Below are 26,915 nucleotides of genomic sequence, written 5' to 3' on the forward strand. Positions count from 1 at the left end.
ACAAAGAAATAGATGTTCTCTATTAATCAAGAAAGACAAAAGCCCACAGAATAAAAAAAAAAATGTGATTCACTTCAACAGTTAACAAAGAACACCACATAATAAGGAGCATTCTAGGAAAACATTAGCATCTCCTAATCAACAGGCCTTAACAGAACACAGTAGCAACTGCATCCCAGATGTCATGTCGGATGGGTACCATTCCAAAACACTTGTATGAAGTTCTGAGTTCAAGGATAAGAGTTGCATCCCCAACCCTAAACTCATGAAACTCTTCAGTTTCTTTAAATGTCAATACTATTCCATGAGTAAACTCTATGAACTTATAAAAAAGGAATTCTCATACAGAGGAGGAAGAACTAACTGGCTTATGTGTAACAGTACATACATGATATACACAATCACCTGCCTAGTCAACTGGGGTACTGTGGTAGTACTATAAGGTCATTCAAAGCATACATACAAGACTACTACCATAACATTCACAAGTATGCTTGCAAACATTCACTTACTGAGCATTTAAAGGTTTGCCATGAATATCATAAGGACTTTAACTTTTCCGCCACTGACCACATCCTCAAGTTGTGAAGGAAAACAGGACCTAGCCCTCAGACAGAGTGAGAGTTGCTGAATCTGTAAACTGAGTATGGCCAAACATGAACTGCATAAGGAAGCAGACTACATTGTTGGACTCCTCTCCTTTTCCCCTGCTTCACTCACATCACTAAAATTTGATGGACCAAGAGTTGGAGTATGAAAACAAACTAAATTAGCAATCCTGTCAATAACCATAATATATCTTTCTTTTTTTTATTAGTTAAATTCTAATTTTTAATTCTTATAGGCATGACCTTATCTCACCTGCCGGTATGCAACTACAAAGCCTTTTTGTGTACTTGTCATAAGGGCAACTAACCCTGTAAACGTAGTCTGCTCCCAATATATGTGAGGTACCGTGCAACAATGAGAACAATACCAGCAATAATCTTTATATGGACCTATTGGAAAACACAAAAATTTTCACAATAATAAAATGTAAGCCTACAGACGTTCTCTAAATATTCATTAATTAAAATGTGTCCTTCTGCCTTTGTCACCACATTTAATCAATAAAACAAGCCTGATGACATTAACATGTAACTAATTAAACATGAGCACATTATGTCTGCCTATAGAGATCCACAATACACTTTAGGAAGAATACAAGTATACTTTGCCATTAACCCTAAAACTCCCTCTGGAGATCAAGAATTTTCCAGGCCCAGACCAAGAAAAGGGCATATGTATTAAGCCCTTTCAGACTGCAGTTGTCAGAGAGTACACATGTAAATTTCCTTCCTATTGAATTTGCCAAGTTCCATTTCGTGTTTGTTATGGCAAACACACAGTAAGCACCTTCATTTTTTAATTTGCTAGATGATTGTAGGAAGTTGGCTCTGTATGCACTATTTCAAAGTAAGGAATAGTATGCACAGAGTCCAAGGGTTCCCCTTAGAGGTAAGATAGTGGCAAAAAGAGATAATACTAATGCTCTATTTTGTGGTAGTGTGGTCGAGCAGTAGGCTTATCAAAGGAGTAGTGTTAAGCATTTGTTGTACATTCACACAGGCAATAAATGAGAAAACACACACTCAGAGACAATTCCAGCCAATAGGTTTTTGTATAGAAAAATATATTTTCTTAGTTTATTTTAAGAACCACAGGTTCAAATTCTACATGTAATATCTCATTTGAAAGGTATTGCAGGTAAGTACTTTAGGAACTTTGAATAATTACAGTAGCATATATACTTTTCACATAAAACACAAATAGCTGTTTTAAAAGTGGACACAGTGCAATTTTCACAGTTCCTGGGGGAGGTAAAGTATTGTTAGTTCTTGCAGGTAAGTAACCCACCTACAGGGTTCAGATTTGGGTCCAAGGTAGCCCACCGTTGGGGGTTCAGAGCAACCCCAAAGTTACTACACCAGCAGCTCAGGGCCGGTCAGGTGCAGAGGTCAAAGAGGTGCCCAAAACACATAGGCTTCAATGGAGAGAAAGGGGTGCCCCGGTTCCAGTCTGCCAGCAGGTAAGTACCCGCGTCTTCGGAGGGCAGACCAGGGGGGTTTTGTAGGGCACCGTGGGGGACACAAGTCCACACAAAAAGTACACCCTCAGCAGCGCGGGGGCGGCCGGGTGCAGTGTGCAAACACGCGTCGGGTTTGTAATGGTTTTCAATGGGAGACCAAGGGGCCTCTTCAGCGGTGCAGGCAGGCAAGGGGGGGGCTCCTCGGGGTAGCCACCACCTGGGCAAGGGAGAGGGCCTCCTGGGGGTCACTCCTGCACTGGAGTTCCGATCCTTCAGGTGCTGGGGGCTGCGGGTGCAGGGTCTTTTCCAGCCGACGGGATTTTAGAGTCAGGCAGTCGCGGTCAGGGGGAGCCTCGGGATTCCCTCTGCAGGCGTCGCTGTGGGGGCTCAGGGGGGACAACTTTGGTTACTCACAATCTTGGAGTCGCCGGAGGGTCCTCCCTGTAGCGTTGTTTCTCCACCAGTCGAGTCGGGGTCGCCGGGTGCAGTGTTGCAAGTCTCACGCTTCTTGCGGGGATTTGCAGGGGTCTTTAAATCTGCTCCTCTGTAACAAAGTTGCAGTCTTTTTGGAACAGGGCCGCTGTCCTCGGGAGTTTCTAGTCTTTCTTGAAGCAGGGCAGTCCTCTGAGGATTCAGAGGTCGCTGGTCCTGGGGAAAGCGTTGCTGGAGCAGGTTTCTTTGGAAGGCAGGAGACAGGCCGGTAGGACTGGGGCCAAAGCAGTTGGTGTCTTCTTTCTTCTTCTGCAGGGGTTTTCAGCTCAGCAGTCCTCTTCTTCTTGTAAGTTGCAGGAATCTAAATTCTTAGGTTCAAAGAAGCCCTTAAATACTAAATTTAAGGGTGTGTTTAGGTCTGGGGGGTTAGTAGCCAATGGCTACTAGCCCTGAGGGTGGGTACACCCTCTTTGTGCCTCCTCCCAAGGGGAGGGGGTCACAATCCTATCCCTATTGGGGGAATCCTCCATCTGCAAGATGGGGGATTTCTAAAAGTTAGAGTCACTTCAGCTCAGGACACCTTAGGGGCTGTCCTGACTAGCCAGTGACTCCTCCTTGTTTTTCTCATTATTTTCTCCGGCCTTGCCGCCAAAAGTGGGGCCGTGGCCGGAGGGGGCGGGCAACTCCACTAGCTGGAGTGCCCTGCGGTGCTGGAACAAAGGGGGTGAGCCTTTGAGGCTCACCGCCAGGTGTTACAGCTCCAGCCTGGGGGAGGTGTTAGCATCTCCACCCAGTGCAGGCTTTGTTACTGGCCTCAGAGTGACAAAGGCACTCACCCCATGGGGCCAGCAACATTGCTCGAGTGTGGCAGGCTGCTGGAACCAGTCAGCCTACACAGGTAGTTGGATACAATTTCAGGGGGCACCTCTAAGGTGCCCTCTGGGGTGTGTTTCACAATAAAATGTACACTGGCATCAGTGTGCATTTATTGTGGTGAGAAGTTTGATACCAAACTTCCCAGTTTTCAGTGTAGCCATTATGGTGCTGTCGAGTTCGTGTTTGACAAACTCCCAGACCATATACTCTTATGGCTACCCTGCACTTACAATGTCTAACGTTTGGCTTAGACACTGTAGGGGCACAGTGCTCATGCACTGGTGCCCTCACCTATGGTATAGTGCACCCTGCCTTAGGGCTGTAAGGCCTGCTAGAGGGGTGACTTATCTATACTTGCATAGGCAGTGAGAGGCTGGCATGGCACCCTGAGGGGAGTGCCATGTCGACTTACTCATTTTGTTCTCACCAGCACACACAAGCTGGCAAGGAGTGTGTCTGTGCTGAGTGAGGGGTCTCCAGGGTGGCATAAGACATGCTGCAGCCCTTAGAGACCTTCCCTGGCATCAGGGCCCTTGGTACCAGGGGTACCAGTTACAAGGGACTTACCTGGATGCCAGGGTGTGCCAATTGCGGATACAAAAGTACAGGTTAGGGAAAGAACACTGGTGCTGGGGCCTGGTTAGCAGGCCTCAGCACACTTTCAATTCAAAACATAGCATCAGCAAAGGCAAAAAGTCAGGGGGTAACCATGCCAAGGAGGCATTTCCTTACAATGATTCACAATGTAAAGCCCTTTTCCTATGTTGTTCCGGAACGAGTTCACAATGTGACACCTCCTCCTATTGTGGTTGTTAGAGTTCACAATGAAAAACCCCTTCCTATTGTATTTGTGAAATCTGGCTCAGAAGGACCCAAAGCCGTTGGAAGTTACGAGCCACAATTGTGTCAACGTGGCTCTTTTACCCCAGGCACTCAAACTAGGGACCAGGTGCCCTTCTTAGGGTGAAGCATGCGCCTCGCTTGCAAGACTCTGTTGTGTTCGGTACAGGGCTTGGAGCCTGCCTGTCGCACACCATTTGTTGGTTTGCGTGGAACTCTTCTTTACAGCCTCGTAATTCGTCAAGGCACTCCTGGTATCACTTCTGTTTCCGTGTGGAGCACAGATCAAGCACTCATTGATACAACTTAATTAATGCCGGACGCTGCTTCCGACGTGATCAAGGTACTATTTGCCGTTTTTAACTTCAAGTGCACTGCAAACAGAAGGCCTGTGACAGGCAAAAAAACATGCCCGGCAAGTACAAAATTGCAAAGTATTATTTTTTAAAGCTAACTTTATTTTATTTTGCCAAGTTGTCTTTTCTCAGTTTCTTCTCATGTTTTCTTTTGTTTTTGCTCATGGGTGCTGTTGTCAAAAGATGACAATTAACTTGTTCAAAATATGCGAGATCCATTGCATTGCAAAGGCTTGTTAACATTTTGTCTCTAAGGATAAGTAGGGAAAGCAGTTTAAGGTGAAAAACCATAAATTGTCCTATGTGAGCCTATTCCCAAACATGAGGCTTTTCACAATCCTAAATGTTAAGTCTATAGACTTTCCTGAAGTTGTTCATGACGTTTAAAGAGAGGGCCACTTCCTTTGTCACCATATTTAATATCAATAAAGCAAACCTGTTGGCTTCAACTTTAACATTAACTGAACATGTGTGCCCTTGTCTTTAGAGACCCTCAAACAATTTAGGCAGAAGCAAAGAATGTATTGATATAAACATTCACTCTTCTTCTGGCAACACCATGTATTTACCGTGGTTGGACCTAAAAAGGGATATATGTACGAAACTCCTTTCTACTGCATTTGTCAGAGTTGACAATGTAATATCCATTATTATGGCATTTGTCAAACATTTCAAAACTTAAGAATTCTTCCTCTTGTGTTTGTCATTGAGTTCTAATCTAAACTCCCCTCTTATTGCATCTGTAAAGTTGTTCATAATGTACAACCATTTACTTTTGCATTAGTCAGAGAGTTCATAATGTAAAGCCTCTGCCTACGATACCTGGCAAGGAGTTTGCTATGTGAAACCCCTTCCTAATGTCTTTTTCAGAGATGTAACAATGTAAAGCCACTTCGTATCAGTTTTAACAAGCAGTCAAATGTAAAACCCTTTCCTGCTCACAGAGTTACTCCATTCAAAGTCCATTCCTGTTGTAATGGACCTGAAGGTTTGCGTTAACGAACAAGTTACTTACCTTTGGTAACACCTTATCTGATAGTGACTCAATCTACTGTAGATTCCTTACCATAAAAATATCCCCAGGAATTAGACTGGATCTAGAATTTTTTCATGAGCAGTACCCCTGCGTGCCAGTAGATGGTGTTGTTCCGCTCCGCATGACAGCAGCATCCACACCAGAAGTGACTTGCACAGTACGAACAAAGGAGCCACCCCAATGCACAGACGTCAGTTTCTTTTCACAGAAGCGCAAAGCCACGCAGAGTACTAACCAATGGTGTGTGAAACTAGGGTCATGAAAGGGGGACAGCACTGAATCTACAAATCTGTTCGCAGAGGATGAGTTAGAAATCTGTGGCTAGAGAGTCTCTACCAGATAAGGCGTTACCAAAGGTAAGTAACTTCTACCCACAGATTCCTTACCTATGATTAGATAACCAAGCAATACCTTCCTGGAAGGCGGGTCTGAGAAACAAATTCACACTAAAAAGTCCTGCAGGATCGAACGGGCAACATGCCCGTCCCTATGAACCTGACTGTCAAGGCAATAGTGCTTGATAAACATGTGTAGAGACACCCATGTTGCACCCTGGCAGATGTCCAGGACCAGAACTCCACATGCTAACACAGTGGTCACAGTCTTGGCTCTGTTAGAATGAGCATGCAAGCCCTCAAGGGGTTGCTTCTTGGCCAATTTGTAGCAGATTTTGATACAGAGCACAATCCATCAATGGATGGTCCATTTCTGCACTGCCTTTCTGGTCTCTAAAATAACCAAGAAGAGTTGGTCGTCCACTCAGAACTCTTTTGTGCGGTCAAAGTAGGACAACAATGCTGTTTTTGGGTTGACTGAGGCATAATGAAGGGGACTGGGGGAACCAAGAGCAGAAGGCCCTTCGGACATCTATTTATAATAGGCCACTTGAAAAGAGAAGGCTGATCTAGCAACTGCGGGAATGCCAGTCTGGCAGATAAATAACCATTCAATGTGCCCAATGCAGAGCCCTGCTGGGCCAGGGTCTGAATGAACCAGAGCACCTGTGAGAGGTGCAGATCCGTTGGGGGGCTCAAACTGCTTTACTGCACACCATACCACAAACTTGCCTCAACCACAGGTGTATACCATCTTGGTGGAGGGACGCCTGGCTGCCAAATGAAATTACAGACTTCGGGTGGAAGCATGAAGGCTGTCAACTGTTGCAGCTCAATCTCCACGCATCAAAGGCAGGGTCTGAGTGCAGGACCCTTCACTGTTGCTGTGGCAGAAGATCCTCCCAGAGAGGCAACCTGATTGGAGGACCAATGGGTATGCTCAACATTTCAGGATACCAGACTCTCTGTGGCAGTCAGGAGCCACAAGAATGACTTGAGCCTGGTTGTTCCTGATCTGAGAACTCTGGGCAGGAGTGGTATTGGCAGAAAGGCGTACAGGAGGCCTGAGCTCCACTCTACACTAATAGTGTCTCTGAGCGGGAGGTGCCTTGGAAACTTGCAGAACTGCTAACATTGCGTGTTCTCTGCAGTGGCACACAGATCTAACCACGGCTCTCCGCACTCTTGGAAGAGACCTTGTGCCCCCTGGGTGGAGATGCCCCCCTAGAAAAATTTCTGCGGGCGCCCAAGGCCCCAGCCCAATACCTCGAACACATCTGTCATTACAGTTAGATCTGATTGGGGAAGGGAGAGGAGTCTGACGCTGACCCAATTGCGGTTCGTCACCCAACACTGATGATCTTTTGCAGTCCCCTCCGAGGTGTGGACCATGTCGCAGAGATTCCCCTGATGCTGTTCCCACTGAAACTTCAGGTCCCACTGCAAAGCCCACATATGCCAATGGGCATGCCCACTAACAGGATGCAGGAAGCCATGAGGCCCAGCAGCCTCAGCGTCTGTATCACCGAAATCCAGGATAGAGGCTTAAACATCAGAGTCCTTGCCAGAATATCCCAGACTCGCCACTCTGGAGGAAAAGCCCGAAACTTCACTGTGTCCAGAATGGCTCCAATTAAAGGGTGTGACTGAAAAGGGGTCAGGCTTCAGGACGTTGATAGTGAACCCCAACAAATGCAGGAGGTCCGCTGTAGTCTGGAGGTGGGAGGTGACTGCCTGGGATGTGCCCGCCATTAACAGCCAGGTGTTGACATAGGGGAAGATACCAGAGAGGTGCTGGATAGGCCAAAGGGGAACACACCAATCTGAAAGTGCTTGTGACCTACTACAAACTGCAGGGAATGCCTGTGGGCAGACAGGACGGGGATGTAGAAATATGTGTTCTGCAAGTCCAGCACTATTATTCAGTGTCCGGGGTCTATCGCAGACAGGATTTCTCATTCTTCAGAACAAAATTGAGAAGGCATAGATCCAGGATGGGATCCTTTTTGGGCACCAGAAAATAGCAGGCATGCTAACCTACTTCTGATGCCGGTACCCTCTCAATGGATCCCCGGGCAAGAGAGCTGCCACTTCCTGGGGGGTGGGGTTGGGGGGGGGGGGTGTGGGGGGGGGGGGGGAGTAAGGATATGTGGTCCTCTGTCATCATGTTGCAAGAAGGTGGCATGGGTGGAAGGGTAGTCACAAAGGAGAGGGAGTAGCCCCTTTGAACAATCTGGAGAACCCAGCTGTCATACGTCATTGACCTACAGTGTGCAGGTGATGGTGTATTCTGCCTCCCACTAGTTGTCCATGATGGAAACTAAAGGGTTTTGAAAGCTGCTGCTGCCAGGGAGGGTGGTGGGCAGGCCAGACCTCTGGTGACCTGTCCCATGAGGTCTGTGCGTACAGCGTCCTCGGGCACGCAAGGGCTGCACATTACATAATTGGTAGTCGGTGCCGGCAGAAGACCGCCATCTCCGCCAGGATCTCTGATCCCAACAGGATGACTGCAGTCGTGGTTGTAATCAGCCGTGGCGGAGCCGAAGTCAGCGCTGCCATGCTAATTACAACCATGTTCTCTGCCAGCCTTTTTATGGAGGTTCAACCGCCATGAAAAGGCTAGCGGAGAACAAGTGTAGGGGGCCACGGGCACTGTCCAAGACATTGTCGTGGGCAGCGCAGGGCCCCCCCTTAGCACAGTCGGAATGCAGACAGTGCACATTTCAAGGGTGCTAGGGGAGCCCCTTGAGCGACGGCATTGGACTCTACTCCATGTTGAGCCGAGTCCAATGCCGCCGCACGTTTTCTACTGGGCTGACTGGAGGAAACCAGTGGAAAACTCGTAATGGGGCCAGCAGGAGACAACCAGTTCCGCAGCGGTCTCCTCACCACAGGTTTGGTGGGCGGGTTTTCCGACAGCCAACCTCGTAATCAGGCCCATAGTTCTATTTTTCTCATCACACAAACTTATTTGCCAAGCAAAGAAGTTTGGTAAAGGCTCACTTCACATACCATGTAATACCTTTCATAAAAGACCTTTACAAAATCCAATGTTATGTCCCATTTCGTAAAACGTATGAATTCTAGTCTAAAAATGTTAATAATACACTTTTGTATTGAAGATGGCAATAGAGATCATAAGCATTAAGCAAACTTATGGCAAACATGCATGGCAATCCCGTCAATCCTAAAGGTTATTTTACCATCAAAATAATAAAAATTAACTTACTTAAAGTAGGTAGCAATGCAAAGTATAACAACCAGCATTGGGTAATATATGTAGAAGACATCTGCAACGAAGGACAGAACTCTCATGGATCCCATTATCTGTAAAATGAAAACACTAAATTAAATGCCTGCTTTCAGTAAAGCTCCACTACATTTTATCTAGTTGCATAATTTCAGGAATTTTGCATCACGCCTGTTATGCAAAATTCCCTAAATAATGCCATTATACCACACCACATATAAAGAAAGGCTCTTTTTGCAAGATCACACCCACTTTTTTGCCCCCTCTTTTTTCTATACTTAGTGCTGGTTTACCGACTCAGTACAAGGCGTTGATATCCAGTGCCCAGTGTATGTACTCTGACCCCTAAAGTATATGTATTACTGGATAATTGGCATATTTAACTTACCTGTCAGTCCCTAGTATATGGCACTCTGTGGACCTAGGGCTGTGAGGTAAATTTCACTAGTGGACTTCAGCACTTATTGTGCTACCACTAAAATGACCAGTGAAAATATGACTCAAAGCATACCACTGCAGCCTAGCTGTGCAGTTTTTAAGCTGCAAATTCGACCTGTTAAAATACACCTTTTACCAGACCTAAAACTTTTTTTAATAGTGGTAAGTCACCCCTAATGTAGGCCCCTAAGTGGCCTTAGGGCATGCTGCATGCCATTTAAAAAATGTAATGTGTGTTCATAAGTTTTAAATGTCCTGGCAGTGAAAACTCCCCAGTCATTTTTCACAGTGGCAAGGCTGCTTCTCCCATTGAAAAGCACTGGGTTACAAAAGAACACCTTATAATGTATAACTTCAGTTTAGGAATAGGACTCAAATTAATATGAAATTAAGATCCAATTAGATGGTACGTTGGATTATAAATTACTATTTCAAAAATTCTACTTTTAGAAAGTTGGCATTTTCCTGCCTAAAGCCACTAGGTGCCCTTCCTAATCCCTGTCACCTGGAAGCCGGCTGGGAAGTGTCAAAGTCTCTGAGGAAAGGGAAAAAAATAGGCCCTTGGCTCAGAGGAGGTGTGACCACCTCCTGACAGGACGGCCTGAGGGATATGGCCATAAAGTGGCACTAAGCCCATGAGGGGGATACACTATCCCATAACTGGTTTTGCAGAGGGAGTTCCTCATTTCCCAAAACACATCTCATAGGTGTGCCCATAGCTCTGACACAGGGACGAAAGGTTTTGGAATCTTGAAATTTCGGCCGAGAGATGCACTGTGGGATTGTTTAGTGTCAAACCATCCGGAAAATAATGTCAAAGTAGGTAGTATTGCCCCTAGGAAGCATTTCCTTATTGTCAGGGAGTCACCCCCACCTGTAAGCTAGTGGCAAGCATAAAAGTGGCATCTTGGGCTACCTTTCTCAGAACATTGCTGGACCTGTGATAAACAGAAGAGCTGCACCTGCTGAACCAAAATACTGGAACTCAGAAGAAGGACCGAGCCTGCTGTTTTACCTGTGGAGAGAAATCCCAAGGACTCAACCTGCTCCCACTTGAACCCAAGACAAAATAATGGACTCAAAGGGCTAGTGGGTAAGCCTCCTGTTAAGCTCCAGGAACATAAAAGCTAAGAAGCCTGCAAAAAAGAAGAGCCCAGCTGACCATATCTAACTAAGTTAGTTCTGAAACCTGCTGGTGAGTTCTAACTCTTCAAGTAATGCCTCAGAAAATGTCCTGGACCCTTGACAGGTGTTAGAGAGTACTCTCTCCCCCTCAAGACTGCAAAAGAGGACACTAAGACATTTATTTGGGAACTTCTTCCTGAAAGAACCAGAGGCTCAACTGAACTACAGCTGCTGTAATGGCACCGCCAGTCAGATTCAACTTGGTGGTTTGTCCCACTGAAAGCAGCTCTACTTACAGAAACGTTTCTAAGTCTCAATGTGGAGAATTTCACCTGCGAGCAGCACCCCACCATTGTTGAGCCCTCAGCCGGACCAGCCGGCAGTTCACCCTGCAGATGAGAAAATTCCTTCAGTAAAAGAGTAAGTCAGGAGGTAAACATTTCACTGGGGCAAACCTGGTCCCTGCAGCCAACCCATTCTCCACCACAGTCAGCCTTAACTTTTGACTTTGACCCGGTCTACTGTGGCCAAACAGCCGTTGTTGGTATTCTTTGGCTCTAGAAAATTATCAAACTCCTAGAAATCATATTTGTTTCCCCTAATCCGATTTTTTTCGTTTTTGGTGTCTTTATTTGTTTATTAAAATGCGTAATATAATCATAAATTGGAGTGAGATTTTTACTGTGTTGTCCATCACAGTCAGCCTTAACTTTTAACTTGGTCCAGGTCTACCAAGGCCAGACATACGTGGTTGGCTTTTTTTGGCTCTAGAAAACTATAAAACACCTAGAAATTATCTCTCTCGTTCTCCTGATCCGATTTTTGCCATTTTGCTGTCTATTTGTTTATTAAAATGTGTACTACATCCATGAAGTGGAGTGAGCTTTTTATTGTGTTGTTGACGTATTAACTGTTTGGGTATGGATACATGCTTTACACTTAGCTCCTTCAGGTTCAGCCTTACTGCTCTGGGCCACAGCTACCCATGACTGACCTAAGGTTTTAATTAAAGTAACCTAACTGGACCTAATACAGAATAGTGACATTATTAGTTGGCGAGGTCTCACAAACACCCCAACAAATATTTCACTTTTTCACACCCTATAACTACACCACAGTTCATGGCAAAATTATAGCTCTGGAATGCGAGAACAACACAAGTATCCAAAACCCAGCGTTTGTTTGCGGCAATTGTTTTTCGTTCTTTTTTTTTAAGCATAAATCTTGTCCTTGATAAGAAGTGGATACGAAGACACATTTCGTGCTAAATTGCATCACTAAATGACAGATTTGCATTTGTCGTAATGACGCTTAATTTGCTTAATTTTTCAAAATAATGCAAATTTCGCACACCCCTATTTTTATTAAGTTCACAAATAGACAGTTCAAGATTCAAATATGGAGACATAGTTTGAATCACTAAGGAAATTAGTGTTTTTTCAGTCATGGAAACGGAACAGGGGCTTAAACAGTTCACTTTCTTTATACGATTCCTACAACTGGGCGGCGAACCCTGCAATTTTCCATTATGAATGCAATCAATGGAGCTCTGGCACAAATCGCTTCTCTGAGTGGGGCTGAGCTAACTAGAGAGAAGCAAATGTCTGACTACAGAGCACAGAGAGGTAGCAGCCCCAGAATAGCCAGAATTTGGGGACCAAGGGTCTGTACAGGCCAACTTTGAGATGCAGCTTCCATGGCCTCAAGAGAGGAAGAACTGTTTAAGAAAGTGGTGCTGAGCGGGAAAACATCCTGGCCATTAGTTGCTAGCATCTACTGTTCGTCTCCTGCAAAGTGTGTCCCAGGACAGTGACAGGGAAGCTAGTGCTATTTGCCCTCTAGAACACTTGGGATTTGAGATGGCAGAGCAGGGACTGCAAAGCAATGCTGGCTCATGACGAGGTCTAGCCTACATCTAAATGCAAACTTATACCCAGAGAGCATGGAAGAGCTGTAGACCAATGCAGTTTGGGTCCTGAGGCATCTTCCCTCTTACGAAATATCAAGCTAGAAATGTTTCACAGATTGCTACAGTGCCTCCGAAGGTCGACAAGCAGCAAGCATCAAAATAGAAAAGGGAATTATTCATCCCAAGAGCTTGAGGTGTCAGAGTGTCCCATGAAGATTAAACCAGAGTTGGCTAGGCCTGGGGGGTGTCCTGACCAGGGGTGAGTGAATGCCAATTACTAATTAAGAAAAAGATTATATCCATGGAGGGGGTATCAAAGGAAACACCAGAGCAACTGCCAAGATAGAGGAAGAGAAAAGAAGAACCTACTGTGATGCAGTTGGGTCATGAATATACCATATTGTCATGCCCCGAGTGCCCAATTGCAGCTTTATCTGGTATCCTGAATGTTATTTTAGCCATGGCATAACACTAATCTAAGCATGTGCACCTAGGCCTAGGCCTGTATCGGACTGTGAGTTTTTGGACCCGTCTGGTGCCCTATAGGCATGCCCGTACTGTGGTCAGAGGAGCTATTTCCTGGAGTGTGCATAACACATAAAGCAGTGATGTCAGCATACCATGTTTGCAATGATTAATAATGTGACCAGACTCTTTTTATGAATGTCACTGGGAGTAAGCCTACTGGTCCCCTTTGTGTAAAGCTCCTCTGTTTGGGTATGACCAGAATTTTGTGCTGGCACCCTGAGTGCATGGCGATTGTGTGCATATAGGTGTAGCAGACGTATGGTTGTAGGCTGTGTGTGTGTGAGCGAGCCTGAGTACACAAGCCAATAAGATTAATTTTCGGTGCCCCTGGCCTGCCATAGGACAAGATTGACAGTGAGGACTGTGTTCCTAGATAGTAGAAGTGTATTGCCTACATTCCTGTGGCTGGAGGGAGGAGATCCAGACTTTGAAGAGAGGTAGATGGAGAAAGGCCTACCTTTAGAAATTCCAAAAGGCCATTTGTTAGCAAACGTTCAACTCAATATTAGATAATGTGCAAAGGGGGCACAATCCATTCTATGTATACTAATTGTAAATAAATATTTCCTTAATATTCCTATTTTAGATGGTTGAGGCCAATTCTCGAAGGAATGCAAGAGTAGTACAGAAATACTACTTTATGTACTCTAAAATGCCTTTGTAAATAAGGCCCAGACTGCTTCATGCACTGTATATTTTCTTGTATCATAACACTGTTCAACTACAGTCGTCTCCTGGAGAGAGATTTAGCTTAGACTTTGAGAACAAGCTAGTGGCTGGTCTACTAAAGGAATAGTGCCAACTTTAATAAATATTTTGTTTTTTGTATAATCTCTGAGGTCCTCTCTTTTCCCCCACACTGCTCATCTAGTTTTCCTCTCTCACTAGACTGGGATTGATGCGGTCAATATACAATTCAGTTTATAAATGTCCACTGAATACTCATTATCACAAGCAGTTAACTTACTGAGGTATACGCAGTTGGCTGACTGTCTTGATGAGATATAGATGCATCCATATGAGTCAAACCCAAGAAATTCAGACACAATGGCGGGGTTAACCGGCAGAACAGCCTGTGTAATTTAAAACAAAATGCACAATGCTCACTGAGATATCCACAAGTGTTTTATGTAAGGTCATCTACATAAAGAAACATCATTTAACATTGTAAAGTTATGTATTTACACACAGAGTCCATTACTGTCCCAGCTACTCTATGAAGAAAGGGATCCTATGGATATACTATTTTATGTCAATAAGAATAACTTTCTACAGTTAAAAGAAAAAATGGCAGCATTCCTGTGTGCCGTCTGTTTATGTTTTTGGCTTTTACTTAAGGGCTGTGCTTGTCTCCAGCAGGCTATATCAAAAGATACATTTGTAGATACCCCATACCATTATTTTCAAATTAGTCAACCATGATACAGTCTAGGTTGCGCTTGGTATCCCATATAGTTAGTACCTTTTAAATACAGGGGCAGAAATAGAAAGCAGGGGGAACAGATGTGTTACCTGAAGGAGGATTAATAATAATAATAATGCTTTCTTCAGGGTATTCAAAATCAAATAAATAATATTAAACTATGCTGAAGAGAGAAATATAACATACATACATATGCGACATAGTGCTTACATAGCAAAACATTATGGTACCATCTGGTTGTCTGTGATACTTTTTAAAGGAGCCCCTTATGCAGAGACAAAGCTTTGAGGAGCACAGATGAAAACATTACTTATTTGTAACTACAGTTATCCAGTGTTGGTATTTTTCACAGATTTATTTCCTCTTAGAATTAGCCACTGTAATCAGACTAGGAATGTTGTTTATTTAGCACAGCAGCATAAAAAAAACATTCATTTAACACAGTATACTAGTACTTTATCAACCACATTCTTTTGGCCTTTTAACTGATGTTTAAAGTTAAATTCCTGGCGTTGTAAAATCTAGTACAATTGAGGGTGTGTCTGGATCTCACTGACTTGACAGCTCGATGTGACTGCAAGAACTAAGGATGTTTTCCAGATTCCATCTCTCAGCTTAGCTTTATGCACTGTCTCCATATAGTGACCTACTAGGAGTGTTCAGCCCACAAGCCCTAGCTTGGCAACTGGAGGGAAAGAGATGAAAGAAAAACCTACATGAAATTATTCATAGCAACCTTAAAAAGCAAAGAATGTTACTGTGAAAATCTCCTGTATCTGGATATTGTAGCCAAGCGTACGCTTACCAATCAGTACTTGAGGCTTGACTCGGGGAGATAAAGAAAACAGTTAAAAATGTAATGCAGTAGATATGTAACAGCGCCATCTCCCTCCTTCATATCAAATGCAACATTTTTACCATCATGAAGAAAAGATTGTTTGGTTGATGATTTACTCACACTGCTGCATGACAGGGCTACTCCTGGTTATAACGTGGCACCCCATACAAGGTAACATGTTGCATGTTTGGTGGAAAAGTATCAAATGTATTTCAACCTATGTATATATTTCTAAATATACATTTCTAAATAAATATTTCTAAAGTAATTTTGGGAATGTAGTGCTCCCTCTGGGTGGCACAACAGCGTGTCCTGAGATATGGCAACAGCCTGTCCACACAAGCTTTCCAACAAGTACAACATTAAACGGTCCCTCAAATTAACGCAATGTATTTTTTAAATAAATCACCACACAAGTTGTATGGCATTTAATTTATGGTTATTAAAATATTGCATAGAACCAAAGATATGCAAGTTCAGAAGCCAAGAGTCTGCTAAAGATATGTGTAACGAGCTCAGCCAATCAGTTATCTTTTAGAAACAGATAATAATAACAGACATCAGAAAATTCAGTTTGTAGTGTGCAGCAAAAGTGATCATTAAAACCTGAAAAGAAAAGACCTGGATTAACAAGAACCAATCTTGCACATTGTACAATACTGTAAAACACAATGAACTGAAACCCTGACCTTAGGGTAGAAGGATGATGTCTCACAAGTGTTGTCACATCTGGCAGAGACATTTAAGTTTGAAACTACAAACTACACTGCAAGTGTGCAGTGGCTGACTTCCAACCTGGAATTTGATCAGAAAACTCTGCATGAAGACTGAGAAGAGAGGCATAATCACTGCAAATCAAAACATACAGACCTTGAAGACTCAAATAACAGATAAACCCAATATACACCCAGTTAGAGGTTTATTTCTGATCACACTTGAGACTAGCTCATTGCTAGATGTGCCAACTGTCCTCAATAAACCAGCGAGTAGCATATGTGGTCGGTCACTCACATGTAAAGAATACATCAGCGTCTCATCCATGTGCATTTTAGAGCATTCATTGTCAAACCGGTTGCAGTAGTTGGGCACAGAACAGAGGGTCACCTGTTGCCCCTGGACAAAAGTTCCTTATTAGGAATGCAACATAAGTTACATACCTTCTGTACAGACTTGGACAACAATCTGGGCTGCACGGACCTCCTGGTAGCTACACCTCTGAAAAGGCAGTAGCTTCCTCTCACACTCTGATAACAGGACGGAGAATGAAGTATCTTTTGTGGGTGATAGCTGCTGGTTGGGATGAGAGGGTGACTTGGAACTCAGTGAGATGATCATTAGGGGTGTTTCTTTTTGGCTTGGAGGAGAGAGTTACTACAAGCCATGTGGGCTGCCGATTAGGGGTTCCTCCTACTTTTGGTTTCTTTTTTACAACCACTCCTACTGCCTGCCCATTAACTGGATTACATGTAAGAAGCATCTTTCTTACTTACCTGCATTTATTGATAAACAACTAGGAAGTCAACATTCCTTGTATAATGTTGCCATTCAAAATCATGCTGGGAGACAAACAATTTAGCTGACTTAATTAAAGCAGTTCCTGATGTATACAAACATTGGACTATGTTCACTGGCCAGTCTATTCTGTGACATGTAGTAAAGCAGGAAAAGGAAGAAGTGGCAGGAAGTTTGATGTTGGCCGTGTCAGCTTCCCGGGATGGACTTAAAGTCCAGCAAGCGTTGACATGAAATGAGTGCAGCTTTTTTAGGTGGTGCTTACAATCACTGATCTATTTTGGTCTCCAGGTGCCATACTGAAATGTTGACAAGACAACATTACTCCTCATCTTCGTAGGCTATGCTGCTGTCTCCAGCATGTGGAGATGGACTTTTTTGCAACTTGATCCTCGTCCCTTCCAGGTATTAAAAGGCAAAATGTTTTCATTCACAATCCAAATGCTGAATGTCTGTCTTGTGGACTGATTCAAAACGTGAATGCACTGGCAAGATAGTCAATGGCTGAAGGGGTCTGAGCCACTGTCCACTCTGTATGAGCTATGAAGAAGTCTTGGGACCATTAGATAACTGAATGTTAAGAAGAAACATATAATGTTATGTACACCGTGGCTGACCTCTGTCCAGATGAGCAAGGTACTTTAGGGAATATTTTAGATGACACTCTCTATCAATGCAAAGAAACCAACTTATTTCTTCTCATGAAATTGATCTTTGCCTGCTACAAGTTCCCCCAAAAATATCAGCGTTGAAGATTAAAGTAATGTTCAAAGAAAATACTGAGGGCAGTATGTGAGGGAGTGAGTGAGAGACAGATATGGAGAGAAGGAGTGAGAGATAACAGAAGAGACCAGAAGAGAAGCGTAGGTCAACTGCAACTCTAAATGTTGGTTACAGGATATTTGTAGATGGGTGTCTTTCTGTGGCCTTTTACAGTGCAGATGTGGTTCACTAGATTCATCTTCAGTTTGTTAATGTTTTGCATAAATAGATATATATTAGTCTCTACAGATATTGTTTTCTGTATACTCCTATCTACTCATGATTGTTGCAGGAGTTTCACCTAAAGCAAAGGTCCACTCTGTGCATCAGGCAGGGTGAGTCAACGTGAGGGCAAGCGGCAAGGTCCCAAAAAGCCTCAAAATGGACCATAATGTTTCACTTCACTGCCTTAAGCCACATGTGCACGTAACATACTTGTGCCATGCTCCAACTTGAAAGTATGTGACTACTAAAAGGGGGTGGGGGGGCAGGTGTGTGTGTGTTGGTGTGTGTGTGTGTTTGTATTTCACATTTATTTATTGAGTGCTAGTGTAAGGAAATGCCTCCTTGGCATGGTTACCCCCTGACTTTTTGCCTTTGCTGATGCCAAGTTATGATTTGAAAGTGTGCTGAGGCCTGCTAATCAGGCCCCAGCACCAGTGTTCTTTCCCTAACCTGTACTTTTTGTTTCCACAATTGTCACAACCTGGCATCCAGGTAAGTCCCTTGTAACTGGTACCTCTGGTACCAAGGGCCCTGATGCCAGGGAAAGTCTCTAAGGGCTGCAGCATGTCTTATGCCACAGTGGAGACCCCTCACTCAGCACAGACACACTGCTTGCCAGCTTGTGTGTGCTAGTGGGGATAAAACAACTAAGTCGACATGGCACTCCCCTCAGGGTGCCATGCCAACCTCACACTGCCTATAAGTATAGATAAGTCACCCCTCTAGCAGGCCTTACAGCCCTAAGGCAGGGTGCAGTATACCATAGGTGAGGGCATAAGTGCATGAGCACTATGCCCCTACAGTGTCTAAGCAAAACCTTAGACATTGTAAGTGCAGGGTAGCCATAAGAGTATATGGTCTGGGAGTCTGTCATGCACGAACTCCACAGCACCATAATGGCTATACTGAAAACTGTGAAGTTTGGTATCAAACTTCTCAGCACAATAAATGCACACTAATGCCAGTGTACATTTTATTGTAACCTGCACCCCATAGCCCCCTGAAACCTTAACCGACTATCCGTGTAGGCTGACTAGTTTTAGCAGCCTGCCACCCACCAGACATGTTGCTGGCCACATGGGGAGAGTGCCTTTGTCACTCTATGGCTAGTAACAAAGCCTGTACTGGGTGGAGATGCTTCTCACCTCCCCCTGCAGGAACTGTAACACCTGGCGGTGAGCCTCAAAGGCTCACCCCCTTTGTTACAGCACCCCAGGGCACTCCAGCTAGTGGAGTTGGCCGCCCCCTCCGGCCACTGCCCCACTTTTGGCGGCAAGGCCGGAGGAGATAATGAGAAAAACAAGGAGGAGTCACTGGCCAGTCAGGACAGCCCCTAAGGTGTCCTGAGCTGAGGTGACTCTGACTTTTAGAATCCTCCATCTTGCAGATGGAGGATTCCCCCAATAGGGATAGGAATGTGCCCCCCTCCCCTCAGGGAGCAGGCACAAAGAGGGTGTAGCCACCCTCAGGGCTAGTAGCCATTGGCTACTAACCCCCAGACCTAAACACACCTCTAAATGCAGTATTTAGGGGCTCCCCAGAACCTAGGAACTCAGATTCCTGCAACCTAAGAAGAAGAGGACTGCTGAACTGAAAAACCTGCAGAGAAGACGGATACACCAACTGCTTTGGCCCCACCTCTAACGGCCTGTCTCCCCACTTCTAAAGATACTGCTCCAGCGACGCGTTCCCAGGGTCCAACAACCTCTGAAACCTCAGAGGACTACCCTGCATCTCGAAGGACCAAGAACTCCTGAGGACAGCGGCTCTGTTCCCCAAAGACTGCAACTTTGCAACAAAGAAGCAACTTTGAAACAACACACGTTTCCCGACTGAAGCGTGAGACTTTGCACACTGAACCCGACGCCCCCGGCTCAACTTGTGGAGAACAAACACCACAGGGAGGACTCCCCGGCGACTACGAGTAGCCAGAGTTGACCACCCTGACCCCCCACAGCGACGCCTGCAGAGGGAATCCTGAGGCTCCCCATGACCGCGACTGCCTGCTTCAAAGACCCGACACCTGGTAAAGACTCTGCACCCGCAGCCCCCAGGACCTGAAGGATCCGACCTCCAGTGCAGGAGCGACCCCCAGGTGGCCCACTCCCTTGCCCAGGTGGTGGCTACCCTGAGGAGCCCCCCCCTTGCCTGCCTGCATCGCTGAAGAGACCCCTTGGTCTCCCATTGAATCCTATTGAGAACCCGACGCTTGTTTGCACACTGCACCCGGCCGCTCCCGTGCCGCTGAGGGTGTACTTTCTGTGTAGACTTGTGTCCCCCCCGATGCCCTACAAAACCCCCCTGCTCTGCCCTCCAAAGACGCGGGTACTTACCTGCTGGCAGACTGGAACCGGGGCACCCCCTTCTCCATTGAAGCCTATGCGTTTTGGGCACCACTTTGACCTCTGCACCTGACCAGCCCTGAGCTGCTGGTGTAGTAACTTTGGGGTTGCTCTGAACCCCCAATGGTGGGCTACCTTGGACCCAAACTTGAACCCCGTAGGTGGTTTACTTACCTGCAAAAACTAACAAACACTTACCTCCCCCAGGAACTGTTGAAAATTGAACTGTGTCTAGTTTTAAAATAGCTATATGTCATTTATGTGAAACCTGTATATGCTATTTTGCTAATTCAAAGTTCCTAAAGTTCGTACATGAAATACCTTTCATTTGAAGTATTACTTGTAAATCTTGAACCTGTGGTTCTTAAAATAAACTAAGAAAATATATTTTTCTATACAAAAACCTATTGGCCTGGAATTGTCTTTGAGTGTGTGTTCCTCATTTATTGCCTGTGTGTGTACAACAAGTGCTTAACACTACCCTCTAATAGGCCTACTGCTCGACCACACTACCACAAAATAGAGCATTATAATTATCTCTTTTTGCCACTATCTTACCTCTAAGGGGAACCCTTGGACTCTGTGCATGCTATTTCTTACTTTGAAATAGTACATACAGAGCCAACTTCCTACAGCTAGTATATGTAAGCTTTACAGGGAGTGCAGAATTATTAGGCAAATGAGTATTTTGACCACATCATCCTCTTTATGCATGTTGTCTTACTCCAAGCTGTATAGGCTCGAAAGCCTACTACCAATTAAGCATATTAGGTGATGTGCATCTCTGTAATGAGAAGGGGTGTGGTCTAATGACATCAACACCCTATATCAGGTGTGCATAATTATTAGGCAACTTTCTTTCCTTTGGCAAAATGGGTCAAAAGAAGGACTTGACAGGCTCAGAAAAGTCAAAAATAGTGAGATATCTTGCAGAGGGATGCAGCACTCTTAAAATTGCAAAGCTTCTGAAGCGTGATCAACGAACAATCAAGCGTTTCATTCAAAATAGTCAACAGGGTCGCAAGAAGCGTGTGGAAAAACCAAGGCGCAAAATAACTGCCCATGAACTGAGAAAAGTCAAGCGTGCAGCTGCCACGATGCCACTTGCCACCAGTTTGGCCATATTTCAGAGCTGCAACATCACTGGAGTGCCCAAAAGCACAAGGTGTGCAATACTCAGAGACATGGCCAAGGTAAGAAAGGCTGAAAGACGACCACCACTGAACAAGACACACAAGCTGAAACGTCAAGACTGGGCCAAGAAATATCTCAAGACTGATTTTTCTAAGGTTTTATGGACTGATGAAATGAGAGTGAGTCTTGATGGGCCAGATGGATGGGCCCGTGGCTGGATTGGTAAAGGGCAGAGAGCTCCAGTCCGACTCAGACGCCAGCAAGGTGGAGGTGGAGTACTGGTTTGGGCTGGTATCATCAAAGATGAGCTTGTGGGGCCTTTTCGGGTTGAGGATGGAGTCAAGCTCAACTCCCAGTCCTACTGCCAGTTCCTGGAAGACACCTTCTTCAAGCAGTGGTACAGGAAGAAGTCTGCATCCTTCAAGAAAAACATGATTTTCATGCAGGACAATGCTCCATCACACGCGTCCAAGTACTCCACAGCGTGGCTGGCAAGAAAGGGTATAAAAGAAGGAAATCTAATGACATGGCCTCCTTGTTCACCTGATCTGAACCCCATTGAGAACCTGTGGTCCATCATCAAATGTGAGATTTACAAGGAGGGAAAACAGTACACCTCTCTGAACAGTGTCTGGGAGGCTGTGGTTGCTGCTGCACGCAATGTTGATGGTGAACAGATCAAAACACTGACAGCATCCATGGATGGCAGGCTTTTGAGTGTCCTTGCAAAGAAAGGTGGCTATATTGGTCACTGATTTGTTTTTGTTTTGTTTTTGAATGTCAGAAATGTATATTTGTGAATGTTGAGATGTTATATTGGTTTCACTGGTAATAATAAATAATTGAAATGGGTATATATTTTTTTTTTGTTAAGTTGCCTAATAATTATGCACAGTAATAGTCACCTGCACACACAGATATCCCCCTAACATAGCTAAAACTAAAAACAAACTAAAAACTACTTCCAAAAATATTCAGCTTTGATATTAATGAGTTTTTTGGGTTCATTGAGAACATGGTTGTTGTTCAATAATAAAATTAATCCTCAAAAATACAACTTGCCTAATAATTCTGCACTCCCTGTATGGTGCTAAAAAGGCTCACCTATTACAAAACAGAACAAGTCCTTGATGAAGTTACAGGGCAAATAATCAGGTATTCTAAAACATATGAAATTTCAAAAGTGAATATTTTGTAGAGACAAATAAAGGGTGCTCTAAAGTCCTGCAACCATCACGGTGAAAGCTTGGTTACTCATGCAAACTGTGTGCATGTGAACACAACAGGAGTTGGCTGATCTGACTTGGTAGACCAGCTTATATCACCATAATTTTTACATCCTCACTTCTGGAGTTTGAGACTATACATTTTCTTGAGCAACACAGGCAACAGATTAATGGGATACAGAGTTGAAGCCATGCTTTAGCCCGGACAGCAAGAGGAAGAAAAAAAGAGAGAGCGAGAAGGAGAGAGAGTGTGTGTGTGTGATTGAGTGCATGTGTGTGACTGTGTGTGTGGGCATTTCGGAATTTTAGGAATACTCTTCTTTCAAATCAAACACATATATCATAAGAACAGGGGAGGACTTACATTGCTGGTAATAATAATTCCATGGTGTGCTGAAATGCTTAAAAATGTGCTGTTAGTCCCAAGCCGTACACATGACACTGAATGACAGAAGAGCATTTCGGGCGCTGTTAAATAATTAACTTGCTTGGATAAACTGCTTACTTACATGCCACTGAAGAGAAGGCTGTATGCATCTGTCTGATGGTGCGAAGCCAAATAATAATAGTTAAAGACTCGAATCCTGAAGACCGTGGAGTAAACACAGATACTCAAGAAGAAGATGGATATGAAGCAGGCAATCTAGAAGCAAAAAAATAGCTTAGTTTGCTGTTTCAGCTAAAAAGACCTTATGCTAAAGCAAAGTTTTGTCTTAAGCACACAATATCAACTCATCTCCAGGATGGTGGTAAAAGCTACATGCTTTGCTACATCTCCAGGAGTAATGTGAGACTCTTTCTCTTTGGACATTTTCAATACAAATACAAGTACATTAAAGATGGCTTCTCAAATTAGTAACTATGCACAAACATATAACTGCTTCAATTAAGAAGGGCTTGCTTACAATCTTATCATTTGCAAAGGCCACGACGAGAACTGGAAAAACCAGGTGCCCAAACCTTTACAGGCTTACAGGCTGGCCCAACAAATCTCATATGCCCATCACCACAAAGGTATGACCCAGAAATGTCAGTACAACTCCATCCAGGCTCCTAGACAGTACACCTAAAAGTGTCACCAAAGCTGCCTTCCCCTGAACCTACTATGAAATGCATCCAATGCTGGTAATTATCTACTGTAGTAAATGAAAGGTACATTTATTTTAATGTATACTTGAAACTGCTGTTTCAAAAATACAACACAAAAAATTATTTCAATTAGCAGTATTAAAAAGTTAACAGTAAATTAAGTAATCAACTTGAGTACATTTGTTGGTTCACAGAAATACAATCTACAATAAGAAGGTACAATTTGAGCCATAGCTGCTCTAAAATAATTGTTCTACATATTAAGCCTAAAAGACAACAAGACATCTGCCACTTTTTAGCCAACGCCCCGCATCTGCCAAACTATAAATAAGACTCTATGGTCCTACCTTTGTTTGGGTTGTTGTTTTCATACACATGCGCAAACCCCTATTTGCCCAGGGGTTGGAATGACAAGTTGGCTGATATTTACCACTTTCTGTAATTACCAGATGCAGTGAATATCACAACAGTCATTACATTTCAACAGGTTAAAGCTTCCAGAATTTTCCAGGGCAAATACCATAACATGTGGTAAGAGATAATGTTAGTAGAAGCTGATGACGATCCCAGAACACTAAACGTAAGTACCCAGTACACGAAGATCTGATAAAACACAGGTGATCATAAACTGGTTTCTCAAGAAGCAGGCTGCCAAGTTCAGCAATGGCGAGGAGAGATGAAAAATCTGCCCCTCCTGCAAAACCAGTTAATTTGCAATGTGAGAACACTCCAGGAAGAACTTGTTAGCAGAGCAGCATCAGATCTGAAAACAAATTCTGGCCAAAATGGGTAATCTCCGAGTTGTTGGAAGTCTTGAACTTCTGGAAAGCCCTGAAAATGAGAGGATGTGGCAGAACAATGTGAATGAGTATCCATAACCAGTCCATGGAGAACTGCAAAGGTGACTATTCTCTGCCATTTTCTGTACACAGAATTAATGATTCATTAATTTATCTGCAATTTTTAAGGAACATTTCAGTGTGGCCTGTTTGACTGCTGGATATTGTTTTCCCCATCCAGGTGATGTTAATTCTAAAGATGACATTTAGAACACCCAGTCACAGTTAATCAGCTTATAGACATAAGAAATGACAAAGGGTCAGTCCCTGCTTGTTCAGCCCCAGAAATAATGCGTTCAACTCCAGATGAGTATCAGTTCTTGGGTCAATCTTTTAAGTGTTCAGAACCTGGCAGTGAGCACACCAGCAGAAGCAAGAGGAATTCAATTATTCAAGATAATTTATGGAGCACTTACTCCTAAGCGCTTAATAGGTACAGTGCAATACAAATACAAAACTATAAGATGCAATGATCATTCAGGTGGAAAGATAGCAGGAAAACTTCTGAATGATTTCTTTTTTAAAAATAAGTGGAAAATAAGTAGTGCAGGAGGAGACAAAAGAAAGGAAGAATTCCACAGATTCGAGCCAGCAGATACAAAGATTTGAAGTGAGCAGAGAGCCACGTTGGCCGGATATCAAGCCAAACATACTCAGGAAGCGATTAACTGGGAACATAACACTGGAGAAGGGATGATATTTGTAAAGGATCAAGACTGTGGTTAAAGACAAAACAGAAAAAGCAGATTAGGATAGGAAATGAAGTCAGAGAAGAGCATTGAAAAAAAAGTGTGGGATAAGCAGTGGGAGGCAGAAGATAGAGTAGGCAAACGGAGATAAATCAGTTTCAGTACATGCAAGGGAGTAAGCAGAAAGAACAATGAGTAAGGAAGATCAGGAATCGAAAAGAGAAGGCGTAAGAGATATTGTGGCATTAAAGGTGAAAAGCAAAGTGTGTTTTGCAAATATTTTAAATTTTACATGGGAAGCACTTGAGACACATGATCTATTTTGAGGAAAGAAGGATTAGCATCAATTATTGGCCACAGATTGAGACCCAAAACAGGTAGGAAGAAGATTGAAAACAGGGGTCGAAGGGCAATGCTGAGAAAAAGCATGAGAATACAGAATCTTTATTTGTGAAGTATTAATGTGCAAAGTATAAGGATCTGTCCCCTACTGGTGATGTTATTATTAGGCAGATGTCTTTTCACAGAGTTATGGGGTAAATCATGATAAGGAGATCACAAGTTGTGATTCTCCGGCATAGAAATTGTATGATAACTGGAAGTAAGAGTTAATAGCAAACAGTGAGAGGTGTTAACAAAAAAGGAAGTGAACTTAAGATGGAGCCATATTGAAATTCATGCTGTATGATTTAAAAAGAGGAAAGGCAGTTACATCGATATGAGAGATAAAAAGAGAACTGAGACAGCACTCATCCTCAGAATACAGAGTGGAGAAAAGTATTAGCTGGTCCCTCATGGCTACAGCCGGAGATGGTAGTTATATAATATGCTTGCAATTAACAAGTATACCAATGGCAACAACAGAAGTGAATAACACTCATACAAACCTTGTGGAAGTAGTGATTTTTGCTTTGACTGAGTGTGTATCTTTACATTTCCCTGTGTTTATTTAATGTATAGGTTAGATGGATAATTGACTTTGTTGGTGAGTGCGCAAGCCCATCTCTTTGGAATTTAGCAGTGTACACTTCAACTGTGCCCCGGAGGATCTTTGGAGCCAGGTACTGTTGTTGTGCCAGTCCAAGACTCTATGCAACCTCAAAAAATGGGTAACGTCAGGGACCTCTTGCCCACTTTGTCACACAGTTTACATACCAAATAGAACAGAAGTGCATTGCATCAGACAATGTCAACCATAGCAGAAACATAAAACTGAATAAACTTGATAAGATTTTAGAAACTATTGCACTGATACTGGACATTCCGGATCACAAGACACATTCAGTAGCCACTTTTACAGGAAGGCCACAATAAATTGGCAAAAAGAGTTACAATCAATGAAACCCTCCTTGAAAGGTTAGAACCAAACATGTCTACACTTCACAACCATACGCTAGAAGTAAGAGAAAGAGTGCTATCCCTAGATAATACCACAGAGTCCCAGAGGGGCACTCTAGACGGGAAAACATCTGTGTGGCTGGACCTACCTGAATTTTTTTTAATGTACTGATATGGTCATCATTATAGGTAAGTGGATGGCACAAGAGCTACATCCTCAGGGTCTCTCCTAGTTTTGTGTGGTCGAACATCCTCAGGGAGTTTGTGAGCCTGTCACTGCTGGGCTTTTCCCCAAGACTAGTGGT

General features: G+C 43.8%; 1 protein-coding gene across 1 annotated transcript in view; it reads right to left on the reverse strand.

The window, feature by feature from the left end:
• Window positions 1-26,915, reverse strand: part of LMBRD2 (LMBR1 domain containing 2) — a 214,498-nt gene that overhangs the window by 61,737 nt on the left and 125,846 nt on the right. The window contains exons 11-13 of the mRNA XM_069220991.1: window positions 23,165-23,298; window positions 14,161-14,266; window positions 9,173-9,270 (exon numbers count right to left, since the gene is read on the reverse strand). Of these exons, the coding sequence (XP_069077092.1) occupies window positions 9,173-9,270; window positions 14,161-14,266; window positions 23,165-23,298 (338 nt within the window). The remainder of the gene's footprint in view (window positions 1-9,172; window positions 9,271-14,160; window positions 14,267-23,164; window positions 23,299-26,915) is intronic.

Source organism: Pleurodeles waltl, chromosome 1_1 (genome assembly GCF_031143425.1).
Source record: "Pleurodeles waltl isolate 20211129_DDA chromosome 1_1, aPleWal1.hap1.20221129, whole genome shotgun sequence".
Taxonomy (NCBI): domain Eukaryota; kingdom Metazoa; phylum Chordata; class Amphibia; order Caudata; family Salamandridae; genus Pleurodeles; species Pleurodeles waltl.